Source organism: Coregonus clupeaformis, chromosome 36, assembly GCF_020615455.1.
Source record: "Coregonus clupeaformis isolate EN_2021a chromosome 36, ASM2061545v1, whole genome shotgun sequence".
Lineage (NCBI taxonomy): Eukaryota > Metazoa > Chordata > Actinopteri > Salmoniformes > Salmonidae > Coregonus > Coregonus clupeaformis.
This window is the reverse complement of record NC_059227.1, coordinates 36,655,652-36,674,780: the sequence shown is the minus strand read 5'-3', so window position 1 is coordinate 36,674,780 and position 19,129 is coordinate 36,655,652. Positions and strand designations below refer to the sequence as shown.

Sequence of the window (19,129 nt, the reverse complement as noted above, 5' to 3'; positions counted from 1 at the left end):
ATGGTCCCCAATCAGAGACAACGAGCTACAGCTGCCTCTGATTGGGAACCACCCTGGCCAACATAGATCTACACGATCTAGAAACTCAACATAGAAAACTAAACATAGAACCTACACACCCTGGCTCAACATTTAAGAGTCCCCAGAGCCAGGGCGTGACAAACACTCAAATATAACTCTCCCAACTTCCACTTTAGAAATTATAATTGTTGTAAACTACAGCGGTTCAATGTTTCTAGGAATAGACTCTAACTTAGTTTATTCAGCTAGCTAACTTGGTACACCGAATCATATGACGCCAAAGCCAACTAGCATGCCAGCCTCCAATAACACGGTTTAGCACCAATACTCGGTTATAACAAACCACCAGTGTGTTAACACTTATTCAGCCAGTTTGTTAGCTAGAATAGTTAGCATACTAGCTAGCCATTGCTCTCTGCCAACGAACTAACCCCTCCTCCCACGGCACGAACACACAGAGAGCCAAGCTAACGTTAGCTAGTCACCTATGTCCCGAATTCCCTTGAACGACTCTGGTTACCAGTATGTAAAAACAAAACAAAAATAAATGTAGGTTATAGCTTACCCTTAGTAGCTACTGTTAGCCAGTTAAGTGCAAAGCTAGCCACTGAATCGATTCAGCCAGGTCGCGTCTGTTCCAACGGAGAGAAAGCGTCTCCAAATATTAACGCTAGGTCGTTCCAGCTATTGTTTAGTTAGCTATCCAGGTAGCTACATTTCGAGTACAGTAGCTACTAACTACCTAACGTTAACGCTTCAGATAATGAGGTTAGAAAAAACAGCTGAATGGTAGGTAGCTAGCTGGCATAATTACAGGTACTCTTAAGCGTGTAATAACATTGGAAACAACTATCCACAGTTGCTAATAGTTACCAGTAGCTACCCGCTAGCTAGCTAGCTTTATTGGTCCAGGTAGTGAGCTAGCTAGCCTCGTGCTTCACCGGGCTCAGCCGAATACAATACTTACCTACAATAATTACCTACAATAACCTACAATAACTACCTAGATAAACTACCTACAATACCTAACTACAATACCTACCTACCTACCTACAATCTAAATACATGGTTTAATCTTTACTCGACACCATATGAGCCAAGCTTACCTCCCGCCAGAGAGAGACACAACCTCACCCGTCGCTGTCCAAGACCACCATTTAGGTACCAATAGTTGTGTGTAGAGCGTAGAGAGGGTTTAAATATCTTAGCCCCCATGGATGCTTTTGTGAAAAACCACAAATGAGATGTTAGTTTTTCTAGGTCCACTTTCTACCACACTGTCATGAAAGTGTTCTTGAAACTATAGCGCTTACGGCATTTTTTATTAAACAAAGGCAATAATGTTTTGAATTCAGTGTCATCAAAGTTTGAGTTGACCCCTGGAGGCCAACACTTTATATCTGTGTCTGTAATAAAAACATAAGCAGCAGTAAACTAACAAAATGAGAAATAATAAACCAAGCGCTCATCAGGGTCTGTACTTTTTATTTCAGACTGTCACCAACGGCCTAGCCTATTAAAACATCCTTTAGAAATGTGTTGACTGTGGAGAGTTTTATGCACATCCACTTCAGTCTCCTGGCCCAGCCTCTCTCTCTCTCTCTCTCTCTCTCTCTCTCTCTCTCTCTCTCTCTCTCTCTCTCTCTCTCTCTCTCTCTCTCTCTCTCTCTCTCTCTCTCTCTCTCTCTCTCTCTCTCTCTCTCTCTCTCTCTCTCTCTCTCTCTCTCTCTCTCTCTCTCTGTCTGCTGAAATAGCATAATGAAACCTGCTGTCACAATACTCTCTCTCTCTTTCTCTGTCTGCTGAAATAGCATCTAGGTTGTCACGCTCTGGCAAGGCTGGCTATGGATTCAGTAGGAACGTTGACACAATGTCCAATTCTGTTTTTGTTCTGTTTTTCATCTGTCTCCAACCGACCATTCAATTCATACTTCCCCGGCGGCTGGCTTGTGATGCAGAATATATTTTATGTATTTATTTAACTTTTATTTAGTCAAGGGAGCCCATTGAAACCAGGGTCTCATTTTCAATGGTACCCTGAGGACAACACATTTCACAGAATTAGAGAACAACATTTATTTAGTCTTCTTGCATTAAGTACAAGTTTTAAACCAACCAGGGCTTTTTGTAAGGCAACAAAGTCAGATTGCAGCTCTAACAACGCCTGTTCTACAGTTGGAGCAATGGCATACATAACAATATTGTCCGCAACCTATATTCACCGAATATTATTACATCAATTGTGACAATCTCCACAGAACTGTGACGACCTTGCTATCTTGAACATGCACACTTTATTTATATGATTACATAAGAAGAAATGTATAGTTACAGTAACCCCAAAATGTGGCCATGGATGTGTTACTCATTTTAAGGTTGAATGTCACATTAGTTTGTAAGATAGTCTTAACATTAGGCTATTTACTGTATTACAAAAGTAAAATTGAATTGTGTTTGGTTGACAAAGCAACCAAATATCAACATTTAAAGGAGATGTATGTACTGCTTGGATAGTTCCATCTGAGCCACTGGCTTAATCCCATTCTTTAACTTTTATTTTTGTTTGAGTTGGAGAGACGTAAATCCAACACATCATTTGTTAACTTGTCGACAAGTTAATAGGCTATTTATTGTACTTCAAAAGTGATATTGAATTGTGTTTGGTTGTCAACGCAACCAAATATCAACATTTGAAGGAGATGTATCTTCTGCTTGGATTGTTCCATCTGTGCCACTGACTTAGTCTGGCTTTAATTCCAGTTTGTCTTCAAATGAATAATTGACATGTTGGATTCACATCTCCATCTCAACCAAAAATCAAAGTAGGACTAAATCAATTTAAAGTGCATTAAAACATTTATTTTATTTAACTTGGATTTTTGGTTGAGATGGAGACATGAACAACAAGATGGAGACAACATATCAATTATTCATTTGTAGACAAACTGGAATTGAAGCCAGACTAAGTCAGTGGCACAAATGGAACTATCCAAGCAGAAGATACATCTCCTTCAAATGTTGATATTTGGTTGCGTTGACAACCAAACACATTACATTTGAAATCAATCAGAGCTTGAAACACTAGGCCTATTGTATTGTCTATATCTTTTTGAATTCTGAGTTGAATTGAAACAATAGCTGTTGATTACTTTACAAATGCTATATAGGCCTAAATAGCATCATTGATGATACAGTATATGAGTGATAAAGTATGGTCACATTTAATTTGCTCTGTTAAACCTACCGTTTGGAATGACTTGGATAGCAACAGTGAATCTATTTAGTTTTTAAGTGGAGATCTCTCAACAATCATTCTCACGATAGCACATTGGTAATAGTCAGTGACAAATATCATAGTTGTGCTAGGTTAAAATCCTGGATGGGAGACCAAAGGGTAGCTGTAGATAGATTCATTCTCCAGTAGGAGTTGCTGCGTAGCCTATTGTTTAAAAAAAATATATTGGATATAACATTGAAGATCTGACGTTGTTTTAAATGTAAAAATTAAACATATTTTAGACAAGGTTTGTCTATGTTGAAACTTGGTTAACATGATGACATAATCCTGTGGTTGATCTTTTTTCAAATCCAATGTATTTTCCATGTAGATTTCACGTCACAATACGTTGACAAATTCAACCAGTTTGTGCCCAGTGGGCCCCCTTAGATTTCTGCCCTTTGAGGTCAATATCTGCAGTAACTGATGATCATAAGACTGACAATGAGCTATCCCATAGGCATTGTCCTTTCATCTTCTCTGGCCTATATAATCCTTAATCAATAACATTACAGTGAGGGTAAAAACATTCATGTAGCAGTCTGGAAAGAAACAGATGCCTAAAGAAAGACAAAACACAGGCTAATGATAGAAATTGAAAATTCGACATGACATGCTGTGCTGTTGAGGACCCAAAATGCATGGTACTTCTGAGGTGATTCATCGAAACAATTAATCCAGAAGATGTCTAGGCTACTCCTCCTTGGACCAATCTGCATATGTCAGATAATTTATATTCAGTGTGTGCCACTTGCAGGAAAACACCTAACAGATCACTCACTTGTGGGATTCAAATTAGCTTTCTTAAAGCAATATTTTAATTGGATAAAGATAGTTAAGTAGCCTAATTAACAATAAGTTAAAGCAAGTTAAATTTAAAGAATAATATAGAATGTAATTTTTCATTATAACACATCAACGACATTGAAATCATGAGAAATTGACACATTGCCTTATACAAGCTTATCTGTATGTGAACCTATTTGCGCCATAATGCACTGAACCTGTTAAAGTACCTGTATGTGCATCTGTCCTTTTGTCCAAGTGCAAAATTCGTTTATTGTGTCTGCATGCTCCATTGCTCTTACGCTTGAAGGCTGGTTTGGGGTTGGCTATATAAATCTATGGAGAGCGCGTTTCGCAGCACGTGATGTGGCTTTCTAAAGTGATGCCTCATAAATATGCACATACAGAGAGAGACTTCAGACATCGCAGCAGCCGCAACTTCAGTCCACTGCAAGAGGCACACATGCGAGAGCGGATGCCACTCTGAGCGCCCATTAATAAACCTTATAAACCAATAAATAACTAGATAGTTAGATAAATATATTTTCTATATAATTTTAAATGTTTTTACCTTTCCTTGTTTTAATTATTACATTTATAGTTCTTTAGTCAGGTATTGCGAGTCAAGGTTGGATTAATGCTTGGACACAGTTTGGGTGGAGGGAGTCTACACCTGGGCGAGCAATGTGAAGGTAAATACTTTTTATTAGGTTATTATAAACTCTTTATGTGTCCTAATCAGTACTTGACTTAGGCAGGAGCTCACCGGAGCTAAGTACTGTTGCACCTCAAATGTTCTACTGCTTGAGTTCCTGCACATCTTAGAATATTAGCTCAAAAGTATTTCAGAGTTCCTGCACCTACATATAAACGGTGCCGGCACTCAAAATGAGTTTTTCATTAATTTCACGGTACAAAAACACTAGGCTATTGTAGGCTATAGCAATGGCATCAAATTGTAGATCTATATTTTAAGAAAAATAACCTGTTAATTAATGTGTGGTCCTCTGTAGCTCAGCTGGTAGAGCACGGCGCTTGTAACGCCAAGGTAGTGGGTTCGATCCCCGGGACCATCCATACACAAAAAATGTATGCACGCATGACTGTAAGTCGCTTTGGATAAAATATGCTAAATGGCATATTATTATAATGTGAAAAATAAAGGTGAAACCCAATGAACAAATAATACAGGCTGGTCTCATAGACTAGATGTAACATAGTCAAAGTAAATCCGAGAACCTCAAATTAGTATGGTATGTTTACATAAGACAGAAGGTTACTTAACGCCAAAACGAAAGGAGGGTGGTTGGTCATGGTGGATGTAACCCAAAGGTTGTGTGTTTGAATCTCATGGGCAACTAACATTTCAGCAACTTTCTACTACTCTTTAGCTACTTTGCAACTACTTAGCATGTTCCAACTGGGTTTATCAGTTGAGGGGGTCAACTATTCAAATGTGAACAAAATAGACTGTCTCTTGTTGCACATGAGTTATCTGACAGGGATGGAATTGTTCTCTCTGTGTGAGATGCAGGGCAGCAGCTAATTAACAGTGAACTCCCTTTGCCCATTCCTAATGGTTTGCCTAAACAAATGGAATAAAAAGGGTTGCCCCTCATGCACCCCAAAAATCTGAGGGGGCACCAAGTACGTGAGGATGGCTGGAGGTGGTCTGGAAGTTGGAGAATTTTGCATTTTTCAAACACCTGAAACAGCTTTTTCCTGCAATCTAGAGCCATAATCATTATGCTTAATTCTATGTAAGAAAATATGTCAATTTTTCTGCATAGCTAAGCATACATCCTTAGCTGTCTGTATCCTTCTGACTGGTGTTTCTTTTTTTTAAAGAAACCAAATATGCTTCTCTGCATCTCTGCTAGAATCTGGGTAAAAGATTGAAAATAATTTGCGTCTTATTCAGTACATTTAGTTATTGCTTGCTTTTCTAAAGTCTACCAACCTTGCCAGCAGGCATGCCAGCTAAGATATTTAGACAAGCTAGCTACTCTAACTTAATTAACACCCTGAAATGGCTTCTTGGAAGCTAGTTATGAAGTTGGGAGATTGGGAACCTATCTGAGCTAACTAAAGCCAACTTCATAAAATTGCTAGGTGGCTAGTAGTATTACAGTGTGTCTCAGTTGCTAGAGCATGGCACTTGCAACGCTAGGGTTGTGGGTTTAATTCCCACAAGGGACCAGTACAAACAAAAATGTATGCACTCACTACTGTAAGTCACTCTGGATAAGAGTGTCTGCTAAATGAATAAAATAAAATAAAAATTACAACAAATTATGATTGTAAATAACAATGTTTTTTTTTTTTAACAGGACAAATCTGAGGTGCCATGTGCCCCTGTGCCCCCTATGGGCATTACACCCCTGCTGACCATCATTAGATAATTCGAATTTTAAAGAATGAAATATACAGATAACTGCCCAAATAAAGGAAACACCAACATTAAGTGTGTTAATAGGGCGTTGGGCCACCACGAGCTGCCAGAACAGCTTCAATGCGCCTTGGCATAGATTCTAGTGTCTGGAACTCTATTGGAGGAGTGCAACAATTCTTCCATGAGACATTCCATCATTTGGTGTTTTGTTGATGGTGGTGGAAAACGCTGTCTCAAGCGCCGCTCCAGAATCTCCCATAAGTGTTCAATTGGGTTGAGATCTGGTGAGACACACCCACACACACACACACACACACACACAAACACACACACACACCCTTCTAGTCATGGTAGCTAAAATAATGGCCAACTGGGCATTACATGACCCTAAGCATGATGGGATGTTTATTGCTTAATTAACTCAGGAACAACACCTGTGTGGAAGCACCTGCTTTCAATAAACTTTGTTTCACTCATTTACTCATGTTTCCTTTATTTTGGCAACTACCAGTTAGAAGGTTGTAATTAAAACACCATGATGATTTTGCTCATTCAAGCAATGTGAGAAAAAGCCCAATCTAAATTATAGTTGCATTTTGGCAAAAGAATATGCGATTAAATGCCATTTTGAAACGGCAACTCTTTAACAGTTCAACTGTCATAAAAGAGCACAATTCTTGCTGTGCTTTCCAATTTCTCTTGTTCAATGTTAGGGCATTAACACCTTCACAAACATTTCTCTTATAATTTCATAGGTTAACCAGAGACCATCTTAGACCGCAGTGTTCACCTCTCAGGCCCAGTCATGAAGTCTGTGCTGGATGATGTGGCAGACACCACCTTCCGGACTATAACCTCTGGACTGCAGTACCTGGGCTCCAACGATGCCAGCTATGATGACGCCACCATCAACGCTGACTTCACTAAGGGTGGATTGTCCGTCCAGAAGCCTCTTTCTGCTTTCCGCAGTAACTCTTTCCCAGACAAGGTGCCTGGAGATGAAGAACTCATCCTAAAAGGCATTCCATTCTTCCCTACCAATGCCACAGACCTGTTTGGCAACAGTAGCGGCTTTGGTGATGAGGGAACCGGGATCCAGTGTGGGGAGAACTTCATGGACATGGAATGCTTCATGATCCTGACCCCTAGCCAGCAGCTGGCTGTGGCGGTGATGTCACTCACCCTGGGAACCTTCACAGTGCTGGAGAACCTTATCGTGCTGTGTGTGATCTTCCAATCCCGCACCCTGCGCTGCCGCCCCTCCTACCACTTCATAGGCAGCCTGGCTGTAGCCGACCTGCTTGGCAGCGTAATCTTCGTCTACAGCTTCCTGGACTTCCATGTGTTCCACAGAAAGGACAGCCCCAATGTATTCCTCTTCAAGTTAGGTGGGGTCATCGCTTCGTTCACAGCCTCTGTGGGAAGCCTGTTCCTCACTGCTATAGACCGCTACATCTCCATCCACAGGCCCCTGGCTTACAGGCGCATCGTCACGCGGACCAAGGCTGTCATCGCCTTCTGTGTGATGTGGACTATCTCCATCGTCTTCGCAGTGCTCCCTCTGCTGGGCTGGAACTGCAAGCAGCTCAACTCGGTCTGCTCAGACCTTTTCCCGCTAATCGATGAGAAGTATCTGATCTTCTGGATCGGGGTGACCAGCGTGCTGGTCCTCTTTATCATCTACGCTTACATGTACATCCTGTGGAAGGCCCACCACCACGCCGTGCGCATGCTGAGCCGTACCACCCAGAAGAGCCTGGTGGTGTACTCAGCAGACGGAACGAAGGTGCAGACCACGCGCCCTGAGCAGACACGCATGGATATCCGCCTCGCCAAGACCCTGGTCCTCATCCTGGTGGTGCTGGTCATCTGCTGGGGCCCTGTGCTGGCCATCATGGTCTACGACCTGTTCTGGAAGATGGATGATGATATTAAGACAGTGTTCGCCTTCGCCAGCATGCTCTGTCTGCTCAACTCAACCGTCAATCCAATCATTTACGCCCTGAGGAGCAAGGACCTGCGACATGCCTTCCTCAGCTCGTGCCAGGCGTGCCGGGGCAGTGCCCAGCAGCTGGACAATAGCCTGGAGTCTGACTGCCAGAGCAGGCACATCACTGCCAACAGGGCTGCAGAGAGCTGTGTGAAGACCACTGTGAAAATAGCCAAAGTGACCATGTCTGTCTCCACTGAGACATCTGCAGAAGCTGTTTAGCTGGTCCTCATCATGTCTCAGCGATATTGTGCAACTCATGTGTTTCAGAGGGAATTTTCTCATGAGGTGGTGGACCTTCCACAGGATGTAATAAATTACACAAATAGCTAAATGCTTCAACGGTTCATGACTTCATTGTTGTATGTTTATGAGGTGTGCCAGTGTAGTGTTCCAGTGCCTAAGTGCCAAATTGATTTTTAAAGGTGAAAAGAGAGTGGATGGACTCAAAATGTGTTTGACCTATCCAAGACTGTCGTAAGTCTACTGTTGACCATAGACTTCATGATGATCAAACTAGATAGTACTGATGATGAATTCATGAAGGCTTAGTATATTTTTGTACTGTGAATTCAGGTTCTGAAACAATGATATCTTAATTCATGGGATAAGGGGCTACTGAAGTTTTTGATTAGAAGTATGTGTTATCAAGATGTCAATATGTGTACCATAAAGAAGACAAATCTTTGAGGCTTTGAGCAGCCAGAAGAGGCATTGACTTTGTCCAGGTGTCATGTACAAATATACAGTATGTTTTGTGAAGAGTTTACATTTATTTACATAAGGGTATAACTTTAATATGTGTTTATTTAAGACGTATGATTCATAAAGCAACAGAGGAACGGTTACTCATGTATTTTCTTTTTATACCTGTCTGAGTTTGTTTATTATTTAATACAGAAATAACCAACGAGTCTTAGGAGAAATAAAGCCTGACCTGACTTTGTGTAGACAGCTCCATTGACTGTTGGAGTCATCTTTCATATAAAAGCTGGATGAATCTGAAAACCACAGTGTTCAATTTAATGACATCAATTTGTCATAATAAGCTAATCTGCAAGATGTGTTCACCAAGCCAAAAATCTACAATGGAATTCTCTGTAATGTAGGTACTGGTACTGACAGACTGATACATAACTCCTCCCAACAAAAATCATATTTATTCTGCCTTTCACTTCTTTCTCTCTACTTTTGCAGTGCGTTGGCTATAGTGGTATGTTTTCAATAAAAATGAATGTATACCAAACAATTGTACAGTGTTACATACAATGCAGTTCCCGAAAAGTGGTGGCCACACTACCATAATAATCAGAACTGCATGCCATAGATTACATTCAGATGACTTTTAAGTGGATTTCATTCAATTCAGTACATTTGTGAATAACCTTACAACTTGATAAAAAAACATGTCAACCTGTAAACATGTTATCAAATTGTTTCAGTGTTACCGTCAATACATATAATTTAGCACTGTTGATGCGGATTCTTTTGATATGTGAGGAGACAAAAGCTACCCTAGAGCAGGCCTATAGCTCAGCTTTTGGATTAATCTTAAAAAATAAGATAGCCTGTTAGTTTTTTGGTTTTCTGAGTACATTTTTATCAAAAGCAAGCCTTTCATTATAACTGACAACATGTTAGAATGGAAGTTATACTGTGTATGCATTGTATGGAAATGAGCCTTTTACAAGTGTTGATGAAAATGTCATTTTCAATTAGATTATATAGGACTTTTAATCTAGAACTATCACTCAGTTAGCACAATTGTTCTATAGACATTTATCTTTGTGTTAAACTACTACTGACAGCTGTTTACCAGTATGCTTTGCTGCCTCTTGTATTGTTGAGTGTTGGAGATCAAATGTCAACTGTCAAGTGGCTTCAATTGTGGTGGTGGCATCTGAGGATTGTCTGTGGAAAAAAATAATCTGCAGGATTCAACTGTTCCTTTTTCTTCCGTGTTGCAATGTAATGTTTCCAAGCTTTTGAATAAAGTCACAGCTGGTTATGATGTCTGCTGGTCGTGTTCATGATTATTTGATGAATAGTTGTAGGTATGTTGTGCTCAGCCTACAAAAGGCAAGAAAATCACAATAGAACAAATTTGATAAACTCATGAACTGTAATAGGTGACCCATAGGTCCTGTTTGAATAGCATCCTTCCTTCCTCCCTTCTTTGAAGTAATCTTTGATAACACAGTGTTAGATCTAACACAAATAAGTGTAAGCCATACACACATATAGCTTCTACACCTACACCAATCAAGTCAGATATGTTATTACTCCATCTCAAGAAGGCTGGAAGGAAAGACACAAAATATTTTTTTTTCCAGGATTGGAAGGGAAGCAGTGATTCCTAAAGCTTTCTCGCCCTCTTCTGGATGATATACAACACTGCCCTCACTGTCTCACATTCACACAGGATGGGAATTTCCCAATAACTCTGCATTGTCCACATTATAGGCCTTTTTGGAAGATGGTTTATCAGAACAGGCCTGCTGTGATTACAATCCTGCAGGATGAATGAATAATGATACTACGGCCAAATACAGTTGTTATAAACTGAGGGGCCTGTGGTTGTATGTATAAAGCATCTCAGATTAAAAGTGCTGATCTATGATCAGGTCACACTGTCCATGTAATCTCATTAATTGTGATCTAAAAAGGCAAAACTGATCCTTAAACAGCACTCCTACTCTGAGAGGTTTGATACATATAGGGCCCTACATGGGACTTTGAACCAGTGGTAATAGCACTGCTTATACCTACTATAATCAGACAAGCCTTTTTTGAACAGTTAAGATTTACAGCTGAACAGAGGCACATGACAGAAGCAATGCTATGAATATGATTTAATAGGATGTCAGTTCAGTTATATCTGAACATGGACACATGGACAAGCAAACAACATCTAAGTAGAGAAGGAAGTGCACCTCAAACACAATGGAGCCAGTCCTAAACTAACCAGAAAGTATGTAGCCTACTACTGACATACATGGGGAAGTCCTACATAAGAGAGAAACATTGAAGGAATATTTAACTATTGTCCAATCAATTGACAAGGCTGTGGGATGAGCTGTTGAATGAGCTGTAATAGCCTAATATATCTCCTGGAAACTTCATGTTGCTTTTTCCTGCTGGTAAATGAGTCACATTGCAGGACAGGGCCAGGTTTCCCCAAAAGCATCTTAAAGCTTAGTTCATCGTTAGAACCTTCGTAGCAGCATGGTTAAATATCTGAGCGGTTTCCCAAAACCATCGTTATTAACGTTGCACTTGAAAACGCTCGTAATCTAACGCCTACCTCAGACCACTCGTAGAACAGCTAAGTGCGTCGTTAGATGCTTTTTTGCCCTCCCGCATCACTTAATACACAGAAGATCATGTAGGCTACTATCTGTGATTTGTCTCAATATATTTCATGATGTGTAGCCTAACGTGCGCAATACTGTGCCAAATCGGTGATTTTTGTTGCATTTTTATTGTGCAAGCATTAAAATAAGCCACCTCAATATCTGCAGCCATAAGTGGTAATATCTCTCTATATGAGCTGACCCATCCTCAGTATCGTGAAATAATTATATGAATTGAATGGAGAAAGCTGATCTGAGAGCAGCGCTGCCGTAAAAAAAATTCGTATCAGTATCTACGCGTGCTCCAACGACGCACTTAAGAGTCGTCCGCATGCTTCCCATCCCGAATAGTTCCTGCATATATTATGACGAAATTTGGTGACGTTTTCGTTCGTTTTGGTCTTCGGCAAGGTTTTTTTGGGATGTTCGTGCACACACATTTTTTTCTTGAGGGAAGCGGAAGTCTAGTCCCCTTCCTCCGTCATTGGTCAACAGTAGGGATTCTTCAATTAAGTGTTTGTTGTCATTCAAAGATAGATGCAGGAAATAGGTCAATCGAACCTCTATGCCCCTCAAACTCAACTCTGGACCTCAAAGACAGTTCCACTGCATTTTTTCATTGTTCCCCTCTAATACGGACCAATTTAGACCTGTGACACAAGGTGCATGCAATTCATTATCAAGTAGAACAGAAAACCAGCAGGCTCCGGACCTCGTAGAGTGAAGAGTTTAATACCTCTGCTTTATGCTATGCTAACCAGATTATACGAACGGGAGTTAGAATTTAGTAGTCACTTCTTCTAAACCTGAAAAGGGACAACTTTTAATGTTATGCAGCGAAAAAAGCCAAATATATCCAAATCAGTGGAGGCTGCTGAGGGGAGGACGGCTCATAATAATGGCTGGAATGGAGTGTATGGAATGGTATCAAACAAGTGAAAACCATGTTTGATACCACTCCATTCACTCCATTATTATGAGCCGTCCTCCCCTCAGCAACCTCCACTGATCCAAATAGGACTTAACCACATAGTGGGCCTGTTACAATAGATAAATCATTTGACGAATATCCACTTTGTTAGATCAGATTTTCAGACCAACAGGCTCCGAGACAGCTTCTACCCCCAAGCCATATGACTTCTAATTAGCCAGACTGCTAAATAGTCCATTAATGGTACCTGAACTATCTGCACTGACTATCTTGAACTGACCCTACACACACTCACTAGACTATACATACAAACCATACACACTCACTCACACACACTACATTGACACTCGCACACACAAAACACACACATACACACTTTGACACTCATCATTTGCTGCTGCTGCTCTGTTCTTTATTTTAAACATGTATCCTGATGCCTAGTCACTTTACCCTGCCTTCATGTACATACACAATATAATAATAATAATAATATACAAATGTATGTGCACACCCCATCAAATTAGTGGATTCGGCTATTTCAGCCACATCCGTTGCTGACAGGTGTATAAAATCGAGCACACAGCCATGCAATCTCCATAGACAAACATTGACAGTAGAATGGCCCGTACTGAAGAGCTCAGTGACTTTCAACGTCGCACCGTCATAGGATGCCACCTTTCCAACAAATCAGTTTGTCAAATTTCTGCCCTGCTAGAGCTGCCCCGGTCAACTGTAAGTGCTGCTACCACTTCGCGGTAGGCCACACAAGCTCACAGAACGGGACCACCGAATGCTGAAGCACGTAGCGCGTAAAAATCGTCTGCCCTCGGTTGCAACACTCACTACCGAGTTCCAAACTGCCTCTGGAAGCAACATCAGCACAATAACTGTTCGTTGGGAGCTTCATGAAATAGGTTTCCATGGCCGAACAGCCTCACACAAGCCTAAGATCACCATGCGCAATGCCAAGCGTCGGCTGGAGTGGTACAAAGCTCGCCGACATTGGACTCTGGAGCAGTGGAAACGAGTTCTCTGGAGTGATGAATCACGCTTCACCATCTGGCAGTCCGACGGACAAATCTGGGTTTGATGGATGCCAGGAGAACAATGCATAGTGCCAACTGTACGGTTTGGTGGAGGAGGAGGAATAATGGTCTGGGTCTGTTTTCCATGGTTTGGGATAGGCCCCTTAGTTCCAGTGAAGGGAAATCTTAACGCTACAGCATACAATGACATTCTAGACGGTTCTGTGCTTCCAACTTTGTGGCAAGACTTTGGGGAAGGCCCTTTCCTGTTTCAGCATGACAATGCCCCTGTGCACAAAGCAAGGTCCATCCAGAAATGGTTTGTCGAGATCAGTGTGGAAGAACTTGACTGCACAGAACCCTGACCTCAACCCCATTGAACACCTTTGGGATGAATTGGAACGGCAACTGCGAGCCAGGCCTAATTGCCCAACATCAGTGCCCGACCTCACTAATGCTCTTGTGGCTGAATGGAAGCAAGTCCCCGCAGCAATGTTCCAACGTCTAGTGGAAAGCCTTCCCAGAAGAGTGGAGGCTGTTATAGCTGTTTCGCTCACTCAGATGTGTTCTCAGTAGTTTCAGTGACATACAGTAGTTTCAGAAGAGAGGAAGAAGCCAAGAAAGAGGGCTCACTCTCGCCAAACTCTGTCTGGAATAATCCCAAAATACGTTTCTATGGGAATAATATGCAGACCTAAAATTGTCACCTGCCTGCTTTTGTTTGGAGTGCTCCATGTGAGCAATGAGCACGTGTCTGGTTTCTTTTTCCTGATGACTTTGAGGGAGCGCGCGTGCCTGACACACACAAGTAGGCCTACCTGGCCTGCTGTGTGCAAAAGTAGGAGAGTGCCCATTTGGCGATGTCTGATTGTCATAACTCACCACGTCCACCACTAATAAGCTGAGCTTCTCATTCATTTTTTCTTCACCTCACACAGTGAGTCAACGAAGTCTGAATGATATTTCCTCAGTATTTGAAAAATATTTCCAACACTCCCGGCCTCGATAATCACCAAGCCTTGGTGTGAAAGAGCGAAATATCATGATCTGATGATTCCATATATCCAGTGGAAACTTAATAAAAAATAGCTGTGTGTCGCGAGCTCACTTGTGCTGGAAACTGAGCGCCCGGAATAGGCTAGTTGATACAATGTTGCAAGTTCGCTAATGAAAGCTCAAGTCAAGACAGATAGAAAGCATGGCAGACAGGTGGAGTAGAGAGATGAATGTGATTGAAAGAACCATAATTTACCAGGATATGTTCTACTGTTTTTATTTGTCGGCTATATGCCTATGTGTTTTACTTAGTTGTTTATGAAGTTATAGGCTTACTGCTGCATTGGCCTAGGCTATCTCTGTTCTATTCGCTCATTTCTTTAGCCGCCAATGGATCACAGTGTATCAATGTGTTCATATGGCAGAGGCTGGTGCTGTTGCCTTAGTTGAATTTTAACTTTTAGATTTTTATCGTTTTACAATTACATAGATTTTTATGTTTCACCGTGACAAGGATTTTGAGAAACAAAAACGTTATGATTGAAATGAAACTGTTCCAAGAAAATGCGCATATAACAACAATCATAACTGGCACGCAGATTGGTAGAAATGGTAGGATAAAGTGTAAGCTTCCCCAAACTTGAAACTCACGAGCTGCCTATGGTCTTTACTATAACCCATAAAAATAAAAATAAACATAGGCTGTCTCGTGAAAAAAAGTGCCCACCTATGGAAATCAAAGGCCCATCCAACTGATTCATTCTGGCGCGGGCGCTGCTTGATTGTAGTCTAATTGGGTGGGCCAGTCTAACCAAACCATGCAGACGCCTTTAGTGACCGTTCTCTCATGGTATTTTGGGATCTTCGGCAGATGTAGGAAAGATGCATCTTTAAAACACTTGTAAACCTAAATTACATCACTATCGGGAAATTGGGCCCTGAACAATCGAGAATAGGTCTACCACATAACTGTTATTTACAAGAACAATAAAAAATAAGTTGAATCAGATATGCCCATTCAGAAATGAGACCATCATATGAAATGACCGGGGGCCACCTTTTCAAACGTTCTTGGTTAGTAATTAACTAATAGCTTTATTCAAATTCTTCAAATCATTTGAACGTACTGGAGCGTTTAAATTTGGTTGGTGCTTTTGGCATTCATGGTTTGTGGGGAATGTAGTGCAAAAGCCCCAACTATTGGATATGAACGAATGAAAACTGTGTGGCAAATACACTACATATACCAGCACAACAATCATTAATTGCGCATGTCCATTAGCTCACAATTTGAAATGTACGTTGTTTTGACGCCATGTTGGTTGTCACCAAGGAAAGAATTTGTCAACGACGCTGGGAGAAGGAAGTACTTGTCCGAAATCTACTATCATCTGGTTGTATATAATAATTCACCTAAAAGGATTGATTGAATGAATTTCAGCTAACACTCGGCCATTACAGGGTCTGAGATTTGGAAGCTATTAAGACTCACAGAGGCGAAAAAACTACGCCATTTGTTCCTAACCTGAATTTTCCCTTGAGGGTAGTCGGAGAAGAAAGCCAGTGCCCAGTCACAGGAACTCTGGTTGTTGTGCCCTCTGATAGTGAAAACAACAGCTTTCTCGTTTTTATAGCGAGAAGATATTGTAAACGGAATGGCTTGTGGGGCTACTTTGAAAAGGACTATGGATTTCGATCCATTGATTAATCAGGCGTCCCCCAAAAGGAGAAGATGCGCCCCAATGTCTCCAGCCGCATACACCTCATCACCTCAGAAATATCTGCGTATGGAGCCCTCGCCATTTGGAGAAGTGTCGTCCAGATTCACAACCGGTTAGCAACATTTCATAGCTGCTAGATTTTAGGCATGCGTGGGAATTAATGAAATGTGTTGTTAGGTCACCTTCGTGTGAGGTTAACTGGCAAATGGTTAGCGGCTAACTGGCTAGGCAAGCTCAACTGGCTTACAACTAGTACCTAATGATAAGCATGTAAACACTTATTGTATGTGTTGTTGGCTAGCTTGTGGTAGCGACAGTGACTTAGCTAACAAACTAACTTTAGTTAACCAGAAATGTTTTTTGCTTAACTAACGTTAGCTAGTTTGCTAGCTACTTAGCATGAAAGCTAGGAGGTCTGTTTTAAACCTTCAACCAACAAACTAGTTAGATCTTATAAATGAGCATAATTTTACATTTAGCCAGACATTTAGCTGATAAACACTACCAGCAACAGCATTATGGCATGTCACCATATATTGGCAGTATATTACTCTAACATGGCTAGGATTGGCACACCCCTAGTTGTTTCAAATGGCTGTGCAGAGGAACTGCCTCGGGATGGCTTGGAATGGGGTTCTCATTTGCTAGGGAAGTGGTTAACTAGAGTTTTACTGCTTATCTTCTCGAATTAAGGTCATATATTGTGGTTAGTTACTTGGTGAAGTATAACTACACTAACAGTATATTCCTAGAGTGTGTTGTGCAAATGATATTTGGAATGATTAACTTGCCCTAACCAAGTCTTTCCCTTGTTCTTCATTCCAGAGCAAATCCTGCACAATATCAAACAAGAGTACAAGCGGATGCAGAAGCGAAGGCACCTGGAGAACAGCATTCAGCAGACAGAGGTCTGTTGTCCCCTGGAGTCACAACCGCATAGCTCCATCCTTAGTGGATCCAGTCTGCCAGGTATGTCCAGTCTGCTTTTACTCAGGAAGGACATCAGTAAGAATAAAGACATGTCTTAGGGTCTTCATCAACTGGATACCGTTGGTTGTCTCACAACAATTTCTATCAATTTTGTTAGCTTGCAGTTGTATGCCTCTTGGCTTCATTTAATGTCAGAATTTTTTAGGGCAAGTGGTTTTGAGAATGTTCTCCCTGATAATGGACTCTCATTCTCCACAGGTACTTCCTCTGGTGCTGTCTCCCCATCTAGAAAAGAGCAGCCTCTGTTTACCTTTAGACAGGTTGGGATGATCTGTGAACGACTACTTAAAGAACGAGAGGAGAAGATAAGGGAAGAATATGATGAAATATTGACAACAAAACTAGCAGGTATGTCAGAGAAACTGTTTCTGTGACTTCTGTGTTTTTCTGCAGAATAATTTATTGCACAATCCATTTATTGTCTGACCTTTTTGTCTTTTTGCAGAGCAATATGATGCTTTCGTTAAGTTCACTCATGATCAGCTAATGCGGCGATTTGGAGAGCAACCTGCTAGCTGTGAGTAACAAACTTACTTTATCAGTGACATGCCTCCCCCCTTTATAAACACCCCTGTCAATTCTGTACCATGCTGAATGTTGACCTTTGTTTCCATGAATCTGTATTTATAGCTGCTCTCTCTCCCTCTCCAGATGTTTCTTGAGTGAAACCCCATGTTTGATGGAATACCAGTTTCCCCATTTTATTATTGCTGAAAGCTCCCCAGCTGATTCTCTGCCAACTGTATTCTCCAGAGACTCAGTGGGTCTAGTTGAACTTGTAGCAGTGCCATATCTCCCCTGTGGGCACAGGCTGCCTCAAACTTCTGTCAGTGGCAACTACGTTCTCTTCGTCTGGTATTTGGGTGGTGTCCCAAATGGCACCCTATTTCCTGTATACTTTTGGTCAGTGCCCATATGACTCTGGTCAAAATTAGTGCACTATATAGAGGGAATAGGGTGCAATTTTGGATGACGCCTTGGAGTGCTTCCTGCTGGCAACACATATGGACCTCTGCTACCTATTACTCTACCAGTGGCCTCTGTTTTCATTGCTGTATTGATATTTTTTTTCCTGATGCCTTTTTTGTTAGTGACCTGCCATTCCCAACTCTGCTAGCCTAGTCGCAGATCTGTTTGTGCTCTTGTCAACTACATTGCTGTGCTTGTCAAACCTAGACAAGGAGTTGGCATTATAGCCCAAACAGACTGGCACTCAGGCTACGACTCTGCTGCCACACAGATTTGTTTTGTTCCATAAACATGTTTCTTTGTTACAAAGATGCCACATTTTTTAGCAAATCAACATGCATCTTTGCAGGGAGGGGTGGTCACTACAAAATAGTGGATAAACTAAGGAAGCTTCTGGCCTAGACTCCAGGAGAGGACATCCTGGCATTTATCGGTTGTGGTGAGATTGTACTGGTAAATGACCTATGTACATTATGTAGTTTTGCTTGACTTTTGTTCCACATACTTAAACTTTTTGTTGGTAAAAATATTTTTCCTGTTTATTTTATTCGCTATGTAGATTAATGGACTTGGGTTTGGAAAAGCTAACTAATAAAATCTATACATTAAAAGGATATTGTGGTATTTTTCATAGGCAAAAATGGTAGTTGACATCTCTGGCTATTGCATAATAGTACA

The 19,129-nt window shown here is 41.1% G+C and overlaps 2 protein-coding genes across 2 annotated transcripts; both read left to right on the top strand.

Annotated features, from left to right (window-relative positions):
* The first annotated feature begins 4,507 nt into the window (after nt 1-4,507).
* Nucleotides 4,508-10,479, top strand: cnr1 (cannabinoid receptor 1). Its single transcript, XM_041865307.2, has 2 exons — nt 4,508-4,776; nt 7,232-10,479. The coding sequence occupies exon 2, from the start codon at nt 7,282-7,284 to the stop codon at nt 8,686-8,688; it is 1,407 nt and encodes a 468-aa protein (XP_041721241.1). The 5' UTR covers nt 4,508-4,776; nt 7,232-7,281; the 3' UTR covers nt 8,689-10,479.
* A 5,583-nt stretch (nt 10,480-16,062) lies between these two features.
* On the top strand, nt 16,063-19,065 carry LOC121552463 (akirin-2-like). Its single transcript, XM_041865402.2, has 5 exons — nt 16,063-16,604; nt 17,318-17,461; nt 17,681-17,830; nt 17,928-17,999; nt 18,134-19,065. The coding sequence occupies exons 1-5, from the start codon at nt 16,427-16,429 to the stop codon at nt 18,142-18,144; spliced, it is 555 nt and encodes a 184-aa protein (XP_041721336.1). The 5' UTR covers nt 16,063-16,426; the 3' UTR covers nt 18,145-19,065.
* Nucleotides 19,066-19,129: the final 64 nt, after the last annotated feature.